The sequence below is a fragment of the Bos mutus genome, chromosome 12 (assembly GCF_027580195.1).
Source record: "Bos mutus isolate GX-2022 chromosome 12, NWIPB_WYAK_1.1, whole genome shotgun sequence".
Lineage (NCBI taxonomy): Eukaryota > Metazoa > Chordata > Mammalia > Artiodactyla > Bovidae > Bos > Bos mutus.
In genome coordinates, this window is record NC_091628.1 from 19,013,301 (window position 1) to 19,029,264 (window position 15,964).

At 41.6% G+C, this 15,964-nt stretch overlaps 2 protein-coding genes across 9 annotated transcripts in view; one reads left to right on the forward strand and one right to left on the reverse strand.

Moving 5' to 3' along the window:
• The window catches only part of SETDB2 (SET domain bifurcated histone lysine methyltransferase 2), a 77,483-nt gene that overhangs the window by 45,753 nt on the left and 15,766 nt on the right, over positions 1-15,964 (forward strand). For 5 of the 8 annotated variants that reach the window (XR_011466280.1, XR_011466283.1, XR_011466284.1 and 2 more), the window contains 2 exons: positions 569-699; positions 13,332-13,439. Coding sequence is in view for 1 of the 8 variants with exons in the window: in XM_070380323.1 (XP_070236424.1) it covers positions 4,409-4,530; positions 13,332-13,439 (230 nt within the window). In the remaining 7 variants the exon portion in view is untranslated. Of the gene's footprint in view, positions 1-568; positions 700-4,408; positions 4,531-13,331; positions 13,440-15,964 lie in introns of those variants that run through there. The other 3 variants (XM_070380323.1, XR_011466281.1, XM_070380319.1) reach the window with 3 other exon arrangements.
• Positions 2,502-2,835, reverse strand: LOC102265456 (small ribosomal subunit protein eS28-like). Its single transcript, XM_070380833.1, has one exon. The coding sequence runs from the start codon at positions 2,791-2,793 to the stop codon at positions 2,584-2,586; it is 210 nt and encodes a 69-aa protein (XP_070236934.1). The 5' UTR covers positions 2,794-2,835; the 3' UTR covers positions 2,502-2,583.

The window sequence follows — 15,964 nt, forward strand, 5'->3', positions numbered from 1 at the left end:
ATTTCTAGTGCCTAAAAGGATGCATAATAGGTGCTCATCACGCACTGAAGAAGCCAGTGAGTCTGCATGTAAAGAGCTTGGTTTCTATTCTCCAGGTGATAGAGAAGGGTTTTTAGCAAGAGAGAAACATGGACAGTGGACATTGTAGATAGCCCTCTCTGGCAGCAATGTGAAGAAGGAAGTGGAGGTGTGACAAGGGAAAGCAGGAGGAGGGACATGAGCTTATCAGACTGGACCAGATAAAAGACAGTGAGGGCAAGGCAGTCCACTTTTCCACACTGCTGCCAGAGCTCACTCTCAGGTGCACATGTGCCTGCACACACAGATCAGGCCATGGTAGTGGCAGTGTTCACTAGGGCCTGCTGGCTACAAATAGTGCAAAATCAACCTGATACCATTTAAGCAAAAGGGATGCTTATAACTGGAAAGCAGGGAGACCAGACTCATCGCAGGAGCATGGATGCTGTTGTGTTTTCCAGAAAGAGCCAGGAACCAGGGCCTGAAAAGTCTTCATAAACTTTGACAGCACTGAGCATATCTGCTTTGTTCTTCTCTTTCTTTGGTCCAGTTTTCCTGCTAATGGGATAGAAGATGGCCACACTCACAGCTTCTCAGTTTTTTACATCTCCTTCTTCAAGAAGCCAGCCCAGTCTGAACTAAAATCTTCTATTCTGAATTCTGTATATCTGGGACGGGCAGGTAGGTCCTCTAGGACTGTCAGCTGCATAGGGAAAGAGTCACATAGTACAAACATGTCTGCTGGGAGTCATTCCTATGTGTGATGGTGAGCCTGGATAAACCAGGAGACAGTACAGCTCTTATAAGTCAGGAAAGAGGAAGGAAATAGTGACTAACCCAGTAGAAGAATGGGCTAAGGATGTCAGTGCCAGAGAAGAAACGCAAATGCCACCTTGTGATATCCTATATTCATAATTAGAGATGATGATTCATCTCTCTCTGCACTTTGTATTCTTTTTTGACTCAGTCATCTAACTTTCTGTCCCAGCTGTACCTTTATAGTATGTCTTAAAATCAGACAGACACTCTCTCATTTTTCCCTAAGTTTTGTTCACTGCCCATAATCATTTATTCTTCCAAATAATACATTTTTAAACCTCTTTAAAATAACCTTCTTGAGATTTAACTTGAAATGGTATTAAATCTAAAACTTATGTCAACCAAAGAAAAACACAGCCTAAAAATTGCAAGTTTTGTTTCATGTGGGGACCTTACTCAGGACTGTAGCCTGGGAGCCAGAGTCAGGAACTGCTTTGAAGAGGTGAGGGAGGAGCCAGGATATGTAGATTTTGCTGAAAACAAACATGTGGTTGAACATCAGAAGACTACTGCTAATAACAAAATCTCAAGTTAATGATTTTAGAGCTTTTCTAAGTATGGGAAGAGGCAAGAATCTGGGCTCATGGAAATTATTCCTTAGAAATGCATTGTAGGTATTTAGAGCAAGTATTCTGGTTTCACCATCCTGAATTCCCCTGAGGGCACCCCATTTTTTGGGGTTTGGCTGCAGTGGCTGATGGCTTGATGGCAGGCAGCATGTTTTTGTTTGCCCTTACTTGAGATAGAACAGACAGCATTATGACATCCAGCCTTCTGTCCAGGTGCACTGTATTTCTCTCCTTGTACTGAAATGGAGCTTAAGACAACTCTTTCATCATGTTATTCCCCTCCTCAAAAATCCTTCCTGGCAGCCTTTCACCATCTGTTCCTCAAATTCTTTTCCAGCTTCCTTTGCACGAACTCTCCTCTTCAGTCCCGCTGATGGGCTGTCTCCCAGTCAGACCTCTTGGCCTCTTCCCCCGTCTGTGCTTCTGTCTGCAACGTCCCTCCCACCTTGACTCCCCTTTTCATCTCCAGGTTGTACCGGCTCAAATCCGTGTCCTTGCTAGCACCCCATCCTATAGGGAGCATTTCCTCCTCTTACCATAGCATGTATTTTATGCTAGCTCCAAAGTGAGGTCTTTCCTACTCAACAGCTACTTTACTCTGTGCCAGGTATTCTGTTATTTTACTTTCCTAGTTGCTACTGCGTCTCCTTGTTTACCTTGTAAGCTTCTTGCAGTCAACAGTTCTGTCTCATGTTTCTTTTATATCCTCTGCTGTACCTTCTTCCATCTGTACCATATCTTCCATACGGTAGCCACTGTCTGCCTCTGCCTCTTGAGCATTGAAAATGTGGGTTGTCCAGTTGAGACGTGCAGTAAGCACTAAACACACCGGACTTCAAAACTCGGTACAAAGGATGAGTTAATTGTTTTATTGATTAAATGTTGAAAGGGTAGTATTTTGGATATATTTGATGGAATAAAGCCTATTAAAATTAATTTCACCAACTTCCTTTTGAGGGGGACCTGCCATGCAGCATGTGGAATCTTAGATCCCCAGTAGGATCAAACCCATGCCCCCTGCATGGAGAGCACAGAGTGTTAACCATGGGACCTCCAGGGAAGTCCCTCCTTTGTTTTTTTTTTTTTTTTTTTACATACGATACAAACACTTTATTAACAGCAGATCATCCTGCTGGGCCAAGGCGACAACCCAGACAGCCAGCACCCAGTCACAAGTTCAGCGCAGCCTCCGAGCCTCTCGCTCTGACTCCAACAGGGTGAGCACGTCGCCCTCGCGCACGGGGCCTTTCACGTTTCGGATGATGGAGCGGCTCGTGTCGTCCATGAATTCTACGTGCACCTGCGTGCACTGTCCCTGAGAACCGGTCCTGCCCAACACCTTGGTGACCCTGGCAAGCTTGATGGGCTGCACACGGCTCGTGTCCATGATGGCGGCGCGGCGGCGGTCGGGCGGAGAGCCTCCTTTGCTTTTTTAAATGAGGCTTCTAGAAATTCTTCATTTGCACCTGTGGCTCACATGGTGTTTCTACAGTCAGCACTGGTCTAGAGTCCTCAACACAGTGACTCTTGTACAAAGAGGTGCTCCCAACTCAGTGGTAGTTGGAGAGGAATGAAAAGCAGCAGTTCGCTGGTTGCATTTCATCTGAGGCATTTTCTCTCAGTCTCCCGCACTCCTGTTTTCTTGGTTGATAGGAGCAGGAGGATCACTCATCTGTAGCCCCACTAAGCAGAACTCCAATCCAGGAAACAGATGATAATTAAAGAAGAAACTCATCTGAACGTGAAACAAATGCTAGCTCCAAAGTGAGGTCTTTGGACAGTGTGAGATGCAAAGTCTGATTTAAGAGAGGTGCCGCGAGATCTTCCACTTTGGAGTAACCAAAAAGACTTTTAAGAAGTGCTTAAGCAGTTTAACCTCATCTAAATTAAACCCTTTCACCGTTAAATGAAGTTTTGTTTCAGAACTGAAATTTGAAGGTAAAATTGAAAGTGCTTTCTGCTATGGAAAACCAGATGAATAAAGAGGATGAGCATTGGAAAGGGCGAAGAAATACTACATGGATGCTTGTGGCCAAATTAACAGCAAACTAATAGATTAGAGAGTAAAGGTTGTCTCCCACTGGTACGTCCAACTGGGCTGTTGGGAACAGCTGGCTTTTTTCTCCGTCTCTGACTCTTCCCTGTTCTTCCTAGCTCGCTCTCTGTTTCTTTCCCTTCTTCATTCTTCTCTTAAAAAAAAAATCTGCTTCCTATCATGTATCTTTCTCTCCTAATTTATTATAATGCTAGATTACATCACATTTAAGTACATTGTTCATTTACTTCTTTAATTCACCCCAAATTTTTGAATATAATATAAGAATCTAAATTCTTTTTTATAGGTGGTTAGAGCATTATTTCTTGAATACAATTGATTTATAATGTCAATGATTATAATTGAGAACTTCCTATGGGCAGGAAAGTGATGTGAGAACTTTGTATTTAAATTCCTACTAAAGTTTGTTAGGCAAAGGGTTTCCTCATGTCTGTGTGTGCTCAGTGTCTCCAGTCGTGTCTGACTCTTTGTAACCCTGTGGACTGTTAGCTCACCAGGCTCCTCTGTCTATGGGATTCTCCTGGCAGGAAGACTGGAGTGGGTTGTCATTCCCTCCTCCATGGGAATCTTTCCGACCCAGGAGTCAAACCGTGTCTCTTATGTCTCCTGCCTTGGCAGGCGGGTTCTTTACCACTAGCGCCATCTGGGAACCCCATTGTCCCTCATGTTTAGATCTTTTATTTATTTAGTTTTTAGAAAGTCCCTGGACATTTTAAATAAAATATTTTTTTTTTTTTTTTTTTCATTAAGCCATTAAAAAAATGCAAAAGTAAAATTTAAATAATTGCAAAGGTGCTTTTCTACTTGGGTCCCGAATTTTCTCTCCCTGGGAGCTAAGACTCTCTTCTAAAAACAAGTGCCCAGCCCTCTCCTTTCAGATGGGTGGAGGAGTTACAGACCAAGGAATTCCACTTTTCCATTTCTCATGAGGGATGTTACTTTGTAGGTGTCTTCCAGGTTGCAGAAAGGTTGCAAAAAAGGATATGCGCGCTCTGCCCCAAAGACCTCGAGTGTAGTGTCCTGTACTTTGCACAGTCAGAGAATATAGCTGCTCATGAAAACTGTTTGGTAAGTTTGAACACACATGAGTCCTTCAGGGAAGGACATCCTGAAATAGATAAATGTACTTTGAATACAACAAAGAACAACACATTGGCTGCCCATGGTTTGGGCTTTTAAGTGGGGATTTGGGGAGCATATTTTCTCGTTTTAAAGTTTCAGATAGTAATATTTTTTGATTACTTTTGGTTTTATTTATAACTGATCAAACATAAGGAATTATGGTGAAGAAGCTTCTTTAAAGATATTTTAAATATTTCAAATGTAACAGATACCCATAGACATTTATAAAATGTCTACCCCAGACTTATTAAATGATATTATATGATACTCACTTCAGCTTTTATTTTTTTTAAGGAAAAACAACGTAGATAGTTAAGGACTCTCCCTTCTCTGTCCCATTCGTGGCATTCCTTCACCAACACAAATTTGGTACTTATTATTATGTTGTGTTTTTAATTTTATGCTTCCACCACATATTTAAGTATTTCTAAATAATAATATGATATTGTTTTATATGTTCTTGGACTTTACAGAATTTCTATCAAATTCTGTGGATTAGTGAGACTTATCCATGTTGATAGTAGCTCTAATCTTTAATTTTAAATGTTACAGTATTCCATTTTATGACTGTAATTAGTCTTTTTAAAATGATTTTGTTTTTCTTTAGTATTTACTTATCTTTTGACTGTGCTGGGTCTTCGTTGCTGCGCCTGGGCTTTCTCTAGTTGCAGCAGGCAGGGGCTGCTCTCTAGTTGGCGGTACGTGGGCTTCTCAGCGCCGGGGCTTCTCTTGTTGCAGAGCAGAGGCTCCGCAGGGCGCAGGCTCAGCCGTTGTGATGCACAGGCTTAGTTGCAAGACGTGTGGGATCTTCCCGGATCAGGGATCGAGCCCAAGTCCCCTGCATTGGCAGGCACATTCTTAGTCACTGGACCCCCAGGGAAGTCCGTATAATCACTATTAAAGTGAATGATCATTTGGGGTTTTCCAGTTTTTTATGTGACTGACCAGCTGCCATGAATATCCCTGGATAGGTCTCCTAATTCATGGGAGCTTTCCTCTGATCTGGGGGGCACTTAGCAAAAAGCAGAACTGCTGGGCTCAGGAAGAGTGCATTCTGCGCCTCAAGAAATGTGCCAAACTGCTCTCCAAAGGGATTGCGCCAAGTTCGACTTCCACTTCTTCTTTGTCAACACTTAGTGCTGTGTGATCTATTTATTTATTTAGATCTGGTAAAAGTGTGCGTAATTATGTAGAAAATTGCCGAACTGTCCTCCACGGTGGCTGTGCCACTTTACATCCCCACCCGAAATGAGTGAGCTCATGTTGTTTGTATCTGAATCATTAGTGGCCTGATGACACGAGATTTTGAACATCTTTTCATGTATTTATTTGCCATCTGTGTATCTTCTTTGGTGTTGTCTGTTCAGATCTTTTGTCCAGTTTTTAATTAGCTTGTTGTTGTTAAGTTTTAAGAGCTCTTTGTATTTTGGATAGAAGTCCTTTGACAGATATATTTTATGTATTTTCTCCCAGCCTGTAGCTTTTCTTTTCTTTCTCTTCACAGTTCCTCCTTGGGTCTGTGGTTTGGTGTCTGTCATGATGCTATGAAATTTAATGTTTTCCTTTCAGATGGGTGTGAGATAGTCTCTTGTTTGTATTTGCAGTTCCTGGATGACATAGTGGGCTTGCACCTCCCTTGCTGTGCTTCTTCTATGTGGTTCTATTTGCTTTCTTTTTGCAGTTCTGTTTGTTGATTCTGTGACTTCTGTTCAGAGACTACATTTTATTTTTGAGATCTTAATTTCACTTACATATATTTACATAAAAATACATTCAATGCTTTATCATATATTTGGCTTTTGATTTTATTTATGGTGCTTCCTGTTGCATGGAAGCTTGTAATGTAATTAACATTCGTCATTTTCCTTTATAATTTGTAGGATTTTCACCCTAAAAATTTCTTTTCCATATTAAGGTTCTGTTTCCCAAAAAGTTTAAAAATTGTGTTGTTCTCATTTAGTTTCTTTTTTAACTTATGCTAATCAGTTTATTGTTGATAATAAGAATGCCTTTGGATTTAGAAACAGCTCATTTAGGACTGAGGTAAATTAGAAAGCTATGGGCTTCCCAGGTGGCTCACTGGTAAAGAATCCATCTGACAATGCAGGAGATGTGGGTTTGTCCCTAGTTGAGAAGATCCCCTGGAGAAGGAAATGGCAACTCCCTCTTTTGCCTGGGAAACCCCATGGACTGAGGAGCCTGTTGGGTTAGAGTCTGTGGGTCACAAACGAGTTGGATACAACTTAGCTACTAAACAACAACAAATTAGAAAGCTAAAGGAAAGATTGAAATAATTAAGGGAAGCGATATTTTTGATGCAACTGAATTTATCTGGATTACCATATAAAACAGGGATCTACTTTTGACAGCTTATGGTGAACAATGCCAGATTCTTGGTATCTGAAGATGGTTTAGCTTTGGGACCAGGAGCCAGGCTTGATCACTCAAGAGCTTTTGTGTAGCAGTTTTATTAAAATGAAAAAGGGACAGAGAAAGCTTCTGACACAGACATCAGAAGGGGGGTGGAGAGTACCCCGCTCACTGGTCTTTGCAAGGGCGCTATATACCTTATTATAATAAAGGGTCTTACAGATGCACTCCCACAACATACATCTTAAGATAACAAGATTAGTCAGAAGGTTCTTGTTAAGGAGAAACATGTCTTTGAGCAAGATTCATTGTTATATTGACTAAGACAAAGCAGTGTAGAAAAAAACATTTGTCCTTTTCTCCTCTTTGGGCACTCCAGCCCCCTCTCTCCTCTTTGAGTAACCTGGACTTCTTATCAACCTACCTAGGAATTGACTCTCTCACTTTTTTTGTTTTTTCCATGTGATTAACTACTTCCCCCAGCTCTATCTCGCCTGCAGTGTGGGAGACCCAGGTTCGATCCCTGGGTTGGGAAGGTCCCCTGGAGAAGGAAATGGCTACCCACTCCAGTCTTCGCTGGAGAATCCCATGGACAGAGGAGCCTGGTGGGCTACAGTCCATGGGATGGCAAAGAATCGGACACAACTGAGCAACTAACACTTTCACTTTCCTGCACTGTTATTAAAAAACAAACTATCCTTTCCTTACTGATCTGTAGTCATAATAATGGTTATTGTTATTATGATTTGGTGTCCACTGTGTGTAAGGTAACACTCTGGGAGCTTACCTGTGCTTAACTATTCACCCTCACCACTACTCTAAGACGGAGGTTTTGTAATTACGCCCAAACTAAAGGTGGAACAACTGAGGCACAGAGAGATTAAGTGACTTGCCCAAGGTCGCGGGGCTGTAAGTGACTGAGCCAGGACTCTCACCTAGATGTCTAGTTCTTGAACCTTCATCCTTACCTGTTGCTCTTAACAGTATTGTCATATGGGCACAGATATCTTTCTTGGCTGTCCATTCTGTTCCATTGGTCACTTATGTATCCCTGAGCTGGTACAATGCTCTTAATTACTATGATTTTACGATAAGCCTTAGTTATTTTTTTTTGCACTTTGAATTTGAGATCAGCTTATCAGGTTTCACAGAAATTTCTATTGGAATTTTAACTGGAATTCTATGGAATTTATAGATAAATTTGGGAAAAATAGACACCCTCACAATATGTCTTTCCATTAACAGGGCTGTCTCTCCAATTAGCCACATCTTTTATGAATTTCAAAAATGCCCAACAATTTTTGTCAGAACTTTGGGTCAGGTCTATTCCTGCATTGGTTTTTGTTTTGTTTTTGTTAATACATTTTTAAAATGGACTATTATTGGTATACTGGCTTCCCGGGTGGCTCAGTGGTAAAGAACCCACGTGCCAATACAGGAGATGCAGGTTCAATCTGGGAATCAGAAAGATCTCCTGGAGAGGAAATGACAGCCTGCTGCAGTGTATGCTTGCTTGGAGAATCCCATGAACAGAGGAGACTATAGTCCACAGGGTTGCAAGAGTCGGATGTGACTTAGCAACTAGACAACATAATTGATATACACAAACACTATTGATTTTTTTTTAACTCATCCAAAAATCTTGCCAAATTCTTGCATCTAAAAATCAGATTTACTTGGATATTTTATTTGGGCAGTCCTCATCTATAAATGAAGACTTTTTTTTCCTATAAATTTTTGGGCCTCTTAATTTCTTTTTCTTATTTTACCACATTTTTCTAGAACATTTGTTATACTGGTGATTAGAAGCATTTTAGTGAGCCTTGATTGTTCTTATATTACTGGGATGCTTCTAGGTTTTATCATTAAATTTGTATTTAAGTTCTTAATACTTCCAATTTATTAAAATTAGATAGCTCTCTTTTATTTTTAGTTTTATACAAGTTAAAGTATTGAATATTATGAAGCGCTTTTTTCTGCATCTATTGTAATGATCTTCTGGGTTCTTTCCCTCTCTTTCTCTGGGCATGCACAGTGCTAGATGCTTTCTTTTTTTATATACATACTTTGACTTTCTTAAATCTCAAACTTACAGAAAAGTTGCACATACAGTACAAAGAATCTTTTTTGTTGGAACTGATCAAAGAACTATTCACATATTGAGATACAGGAAAGTCATTCTGGCTTATACATGAGTTAACTTGAATTTTATGCTAACTAAAATAGTCTTTCTGTGGCCTATCAAATATACATTGTACATCTGCTTTATTTGTTAGAGATAAGGGGACATTGACCAGAAGTAAAAAAAGTCCATGTTAAAAATAAAGATTAAATGCCTCTCTTCCTGGCATGCCAACACAGGTCCTTCGTTGATGATAAACCTCCCTTCCCAGGTACCAAGGTCATACTGACTCACTGCGTATGTGCTGGTCTGTTCTTTTTCTTCTTTTTTTTTTAAAAATAATTTTGAAGAAATGTAACGCTGACTTGTTTAATGTTCTTTGTTCTAACAAGGTATAAAACTGTACTAGAAACAGTGTTTTCTCGGAGCAGTTTCTAAGAGTAATCTGGGAAATGGACTTCCGGGCTAGGCCTTCATTTGGCTCAAATCCATTCTTATTATAGATTGTTCGTTGATTATTTTCATTGACAGAACCATTGGAAATTGAGACACGATATATTATCTTTCCTGAACGCTTAGTGTGTCTTTTTTACAAACAAGGATATTTACATAATCACAATGTAACCATCAAAATCAGGGATTCAGCATTAATATATTACTATCACCTGATCCTCAGACCACTCAGGTTTCAGGTTCAAGTGTCCCAATAACTTTCTTTATAGCAGAAGATTCTGATATGTTTGGTTTTCATGTCTCAAGTTTTCTCCTTTTAATTTGTTACTATAAGATATGTGCTTGTTTATTTTCTGCTGTTAAGCCATTCTGAAAATAACACTATTTGATTGTGATGTTTATCCTAATATACTCTTAATGTTCATTTTGTATGTTCAGTTAACCCTGTTGGTACAATTTACATTAAAAAGCACTCATTTTAAGTGTACAGTTCAGAGAGTATGAATTCACGTATTTGCCAATGTAACCGCTACCACCATCAAGATGTAGAACATTTCCGTTACCCAAGAAGGTTCTCTCATGCCTCCTTGTAACCACTTCCCCCCCAGCCCCAGCACCTCTAGGTTGAACCTGTCTTTCTCATCTCATATGAAAGGAACCAGTATGTATGCTTTGTGTCTGGCATCTTTTGCTCATTAACAGTCTTTGGAGATTCTTCCATGGTGTTTCTTGTATCTGTAATTTGTTCCTTTTTAGTTCTGCATAGTATTCCATTGTATGGATCTGTCCTAATCTGTTTATTCATTCGTCTGTTGATAGACATATGTATTATTTTCATTGTGGGGCTATGCTGTGTGCTGTGCTCAGTTGGTTCAGTCGTGTCCATCTCTTTGCAACTCTATGGACTGTGGCCCGCCAGGCTCCTCTGTCCATGGGATTCTCCAGGCAAGCATACTGGAGTGGGTTGCCATGCCCTCCTCAGGGAATCTTACCAACCCAGGGATGGTACCTGCTTCTCTTGTGTCTCCTTCATTAGGGTGGGTCCTTTACCACCAGCACCACCTGGGAATTTTAAGATAACTCTGCTGTGCACATCTGACTGTGTGTCTTCATGTAGGCGTGTTTTTTGTGTATTATATCACTAGTTTATTTTTTTAGATTCCACATATAAGTGATGACAAGTACTGTCTTTGACTTCTTTCACTAAGCATAATACCTTCCACATCCATCCATGTTGTTGCAGATGGCAAAATTTCATTCTTTTTTATGGCTGAAGAGTATTCCATTGTGCGTTTGTGTGTGTGCATACTAAATATACACATACATACATATATATGTGTGTGTATATATATTATATATACATATAGGAGCTTCCCTAGTGGCTCAGATAATAAAGAATCTGCCTGCAGTGAGAGAGACTCGAGTTTGATCCATGGATCTGGAAGATCCCCTGGAGAAGGAATCTTCTGAAGTGGCTACCCACTCCAGTATTCTTGCTTGGAGAATTCCCGGACAGAGAAGCCTGGCGGGCTACAGTCCACGGGGTCACAAAGAGTCACACACCGCACATCTTTATTATCTGTCCGTCTGTTGATGGACACTTAGTCTGCTTCCACACTTTGGCTATTGTAAATAACACTGTTATGAACATTGTGGTATGTGCATCTTCTTGAATTCGTGTTTTCATTTTCTTTGGATGCATACCCAGGAGTGGAATTGCTGGATCATATGATAGTTCTGTTTTTAGTTTTTTTTGAGGAACCTCCATATTGTTTTCCATAGCAGCTGTACCAACTTACATTCCCACCATCCATGCACAGGGTTCCCTTTTCTCAACATCCTCACCAACATTTATGTGCAGTCTTCTTGATGACAGCCATTCTGACAGGTGTGAGGTGACATCTCTTTCAGGTTTTCATTTGCCCTTCTCTGATGATCAGTGATACTGAGCATCTTTTCATGTGCCTTTCGGCCATCTGCATGTCTTCTTTGGAAAAATACCCATTCAGATCTTCTGCCCATCTTTTAATCAGGTTGTTTTTTTGATCTTCAGTTTTATGAGCTGTTTGTATTTTAACCCCTTACTGGTCATATCATATGCAAATATTTTCTCCCACTCAATAGGTTGTCTTTCTGTCTTATTGATGGTTTGTTGATGCAAAAGCTTTTAAGTTTAATTAGGTCCCATTTGTTTATTTTTGCTTATATTTTCCTTGCATTTGGAGATAAAAAAGAATATTGCTTTTTGTCAAAGAGTGTCCTGCCTGTGTTTTCTTCTAGGAGTTTTATGGTGCCCCATCTTACACTTAGGTCTTTAATCCATTTTGAATTTATTTTTGTGTATGATGAGAAGATGTTCAAATTTCATTTTTTAACATGTTGCTGTCCAATTTTCCCATCACTGCTTATTGAAGAGACTGCCTTTTCTCCATTGTATATTCTTGCCTTCTTTAAATGTGGACATACACTTTTATTTCTTGAGTGAATACCTAGAAGAGGAATGCTAGGTCATAAAGTAAGTGTATGTTTAACTTTAAAGGTGACTGCATTATTTTATACTTCTACCAACAATGTGTAAGCATTTCATTTGCTCCATACCGGCATTGACACTTGGTTATTTTTCAGTCTTTTTAATTCTAACCGATCTGGTGAGTGTGTACTGGTATCTCATTGTGGCTGTGGCTGCGGGTTACCAATTTTGAGCATCTTTCCATGTGCTTATTCACCATTTGTAACTCTTCTTCTCTGAAGTGTCTGTCCAGATCTTTTGGCCATTTTTAATTGTATTGTCTTATTGAGTGGCAACAGTTTTTCCTATACCCTAGATATACGTTTTTTGTCAGGTATATGAATTGCAAATATTTTCTCCCAATTTCTGGCTTGCCTTTCTTTTTTCTTAGCAATGTCTTTCAAAGAGCAAAAACTTTTAATTTTGATGAATTCCAACTTTTTAACTTTTAAAAATATTTATCTATTTATTTGGCTGTGTTGAGTCTTGGTTGCAACATGTGAAGTCTCTTTTTGCAGCGCATGGGCTTAGTTGCTCCATGGCATGTGGTATCTTAGTTCCCTGACCAGGGATCAAACTCATGTCCTCTGCATTGGAAGGTGGATTCTTAACCACTGGACCACCAGGGAAGTCCCGACCAGCTTGACAACTTTTTTATAGTTTCTGCTTTTATTAGAAATCTTTGCCTATGTCAGGTCAGAATGTTTTTCTAATGTTTTTCATGCGCTTTATAATTTAAGTATACTGTAATGTTGGTCTTTCATTAGGAAGTAGTTTGGATTCTTTTGGATCCAAAAGCTCTTAGAAACTCAAGCCAACCTGAATACATAAGAGGCTTTGTGAGTTGCAGAGCCCCTCTGTGGCTCCTAAAGGCAGCTCCAGAGGCAGGGCCAAGAAACAGGAGCTGAGAAGCCCTTAGGAACCTGGGACGTCCTGTCTAGCCCTCATTTTTTGTTTTCCCTCTCTCAGTAGACTGGCTTTCTCTTCTCTGACTGTGTGCCTCAGAGCCTATTTAACTTTCCTAGAATAGGAACTTTGGTTGGCCCAGCTTGGGATCTGGGCCTTGACCAAGTCCAGTTAGCCACTGAGGGTCAGGGTTAGGCAGTGTGAAACATGCCCGGGATCAGGACTTTTCCCAGAGAAAATCTGGGTGGCTTGAGGTCTGCTCACACACCCCGAAAGTTTGTCAGCTTCCATTCCTGGTGAACACTTTTTTGATACCATTTTCTGACTTGTAGCTCTCAACATTTCTTTGTACATAATCTGGATTGTTTTTCTTTTCCCAATCTGCAGCTGTATTCCTCGGCACTTGTGGAATGTGAGGACTATGATCCATCTAATAATGATAGAAATTTTGATGTGGAATCAGTAAAGAAAGAAATCAAGAGAGGAAGGAAGTTGGTAAGTATGAATGATTTTCTTAGAAAGATGAACAGACCCTTGGGGATGCCTTCAAAAGAAAGTCTATTTGATTAATAAACCAGGGATACAGATCTATCTTGGAAAGCTGAAAGAAGTAGGATCTGTATTGGAAACTTACATTCAATTGAATATATTAATATTTTAAAATAAGCTACAATGTATTTCATCAGCAAAGTATCAATAGATAATGAGTCAGAATGCTTTGGCTAAAAGTAGAAGGAACTCCAGCTGAGACTGGCTTTTAAAAAAAAGAATGCTCATTTTCTCACTTAGCCAGAGGAAAAACTGGCTTCAGAGTTGGTTGATTCAGGGGCTCAATGATGTCATCAAGGGCCCATCATCCTTTTCACCCTGCTGTCCACAGCATCAGCTGGTCCCTTTGTGATCTTAGGGTGGCCACAGGCAGCTGCTGAAGCATCAGGCTTTCGTCTTCCTGTCTATAAAAAGTTCTTCCCCAAGCATGGCCTAAGAGCCCTCCTGAAAGCTGAGTTAGGCCACATTTCTCTTTCTGCACCAATTGCTAGAGGCGACCGTTCGTAATCAGGATCTACCCTTGGAGCTGGGGTCAGCTCCCTGGGAAGGAAGCACTCTGGGCAGTTACCCTCCCGGGGCTGCTGCAGGAGACTCCCCAGTGACAGCACCCTTCACAGCTTAGACAGCAGTACAGTAAGCATAAGCACTGACACGCTCAGCACCACCACGACCCACAGTCAGGTTAGTGACCCAGAAAACATTCTTTTAGTCCTTGTGCGATGTCAGCATATACGGGGGCAGTTTCCGCAGCACCCGATGCACTTTGAGATGTGCCTGCTCTGGGCGCTCAGTGAGCAGGCAGCTCAGCACAGCTGGGGCTCAGGAAGCCTTCTGCGCTGGGGGTGGGGGTGAAAATGAAGACGGGGAATTCCAGAGAGAGGGGACAGGGCGTGCAAAAGCTTATGGAAGGCCGGAAAGAAGATGCGGTGTGTTCATAGAACCACAAGCATAGGACTCTCCCTGGCATTCTCTTTACTGACCTCACAGAATTATATAGATGTAATAGAAGGTGTGAGGCCACTCCCTTGCCCTTAGACGGTGAGTTGACTCTGGTTTTCCCTGGAACAGCAAAGCGGCAGTACACGTCTTTGTGCATCACCCTTACGTGCGGGTGTGAGGGTACTGTGCGGCACAGTCCCAGAAACAGCTGAGTCAGAGAGAGTTCCCTTTAAAATCTTTGAAACGTGCTGACAAAATGACCCCCGGGAAGACTATACCACTTTATACATCTGTTCTTCGTGGATGAAAGAGCGCTTCTCCCAGCCCTAGACAAAAATGAGTGTCACAGACCTTGTTGATTTTTGCCAGTCTCACCAAGTTCTACATTGCGTTTCCCCGACCCCTGGAGAAGTTGACCATTTCCCCTCCTAAGTCACTGTCCTGGCCTCCCGGCTAGCCCAGCTGCAGCGGCTCTTCCGTGATCTCTGGCCACGGTCCAGCACAGCCGTCACTCCCCTGCGGCCCTCCCCACCCCACCGGGCGCCCTCCGTGCTCACGGAGCAGAACCCCTCCCTGGGGAAGCACGTCTGTATGATGTCTGCAGGAGCTCAGTAGTGCTGGCAGCCCAGCAGTTAACCCGAGAAAACCCACAGATGTTTTCACTGATCTTAGATTCACAGCCATAAACTTCAAACAGACCGTCAGCACTTCACCCTCCGCACGAACTGATTCATGTCCTCTCATCTGTCTTTGAAGTCTTGCCCCACCCCAACTTCTCATTCCCAAGATGATGACTCTGCCTGTTGGGTTTTGGTTTTTTTTTTTTTAATATTTATTATTTATTTATTTGGCTGCACCGGGTCTTATTTGCACCGTGTGAACTGTTAGAGCGTGTGGGATCTAGTTCCCCAGCCAGAGATCAAACTAGGGCCCCCTGCTTTGGGAGCTTGGAGTCTTAGCCACTGGACCACCAGGGAAGTCCTGGTCCTGTTTTTCTTTTTGATAAGACTTTAGTTTTAGGTTCACAAAAAAACCTGAGGGGACAGTACAGAGAGTTCCCATATCCCGCCCCACCCTTTATCAACACCACGCCCCTCGAGAGGGGACATTTGTTACAACTGATGAACAACACTGATACATCAGAAACACCTGGAGGCCATCACTGAAGTTAGGGTACCCTCCTGGTGGTATACATTTCTTTGCCTGATTCTTACCGAGAAGGTGGAAGCGATTAGTCAAGAACTCCTCCCAAATACTCCACCCCCCTGTCCCCAGACCTCCAGCCTGTCAAAGCTAACCCTGCACCTGGGCTTTGGAGCCGCTGCCCCCCACCCGCTCCCTGAGGACTAGGCTCTTGCATTTTCCTCCCCTGCCCCTTCATATCAGCGTCCCCTCTTTCTACTTGATTATTCCCATCAGCATATAAACATGATCAACTGATCATGTCTTCTTTTAAAAAAAAATCCTCCCTCATACACCAAAAGCTGGTCAGTTACAGGGTCACTTGTCTGACTTAGGTGACCTTCCGGCAG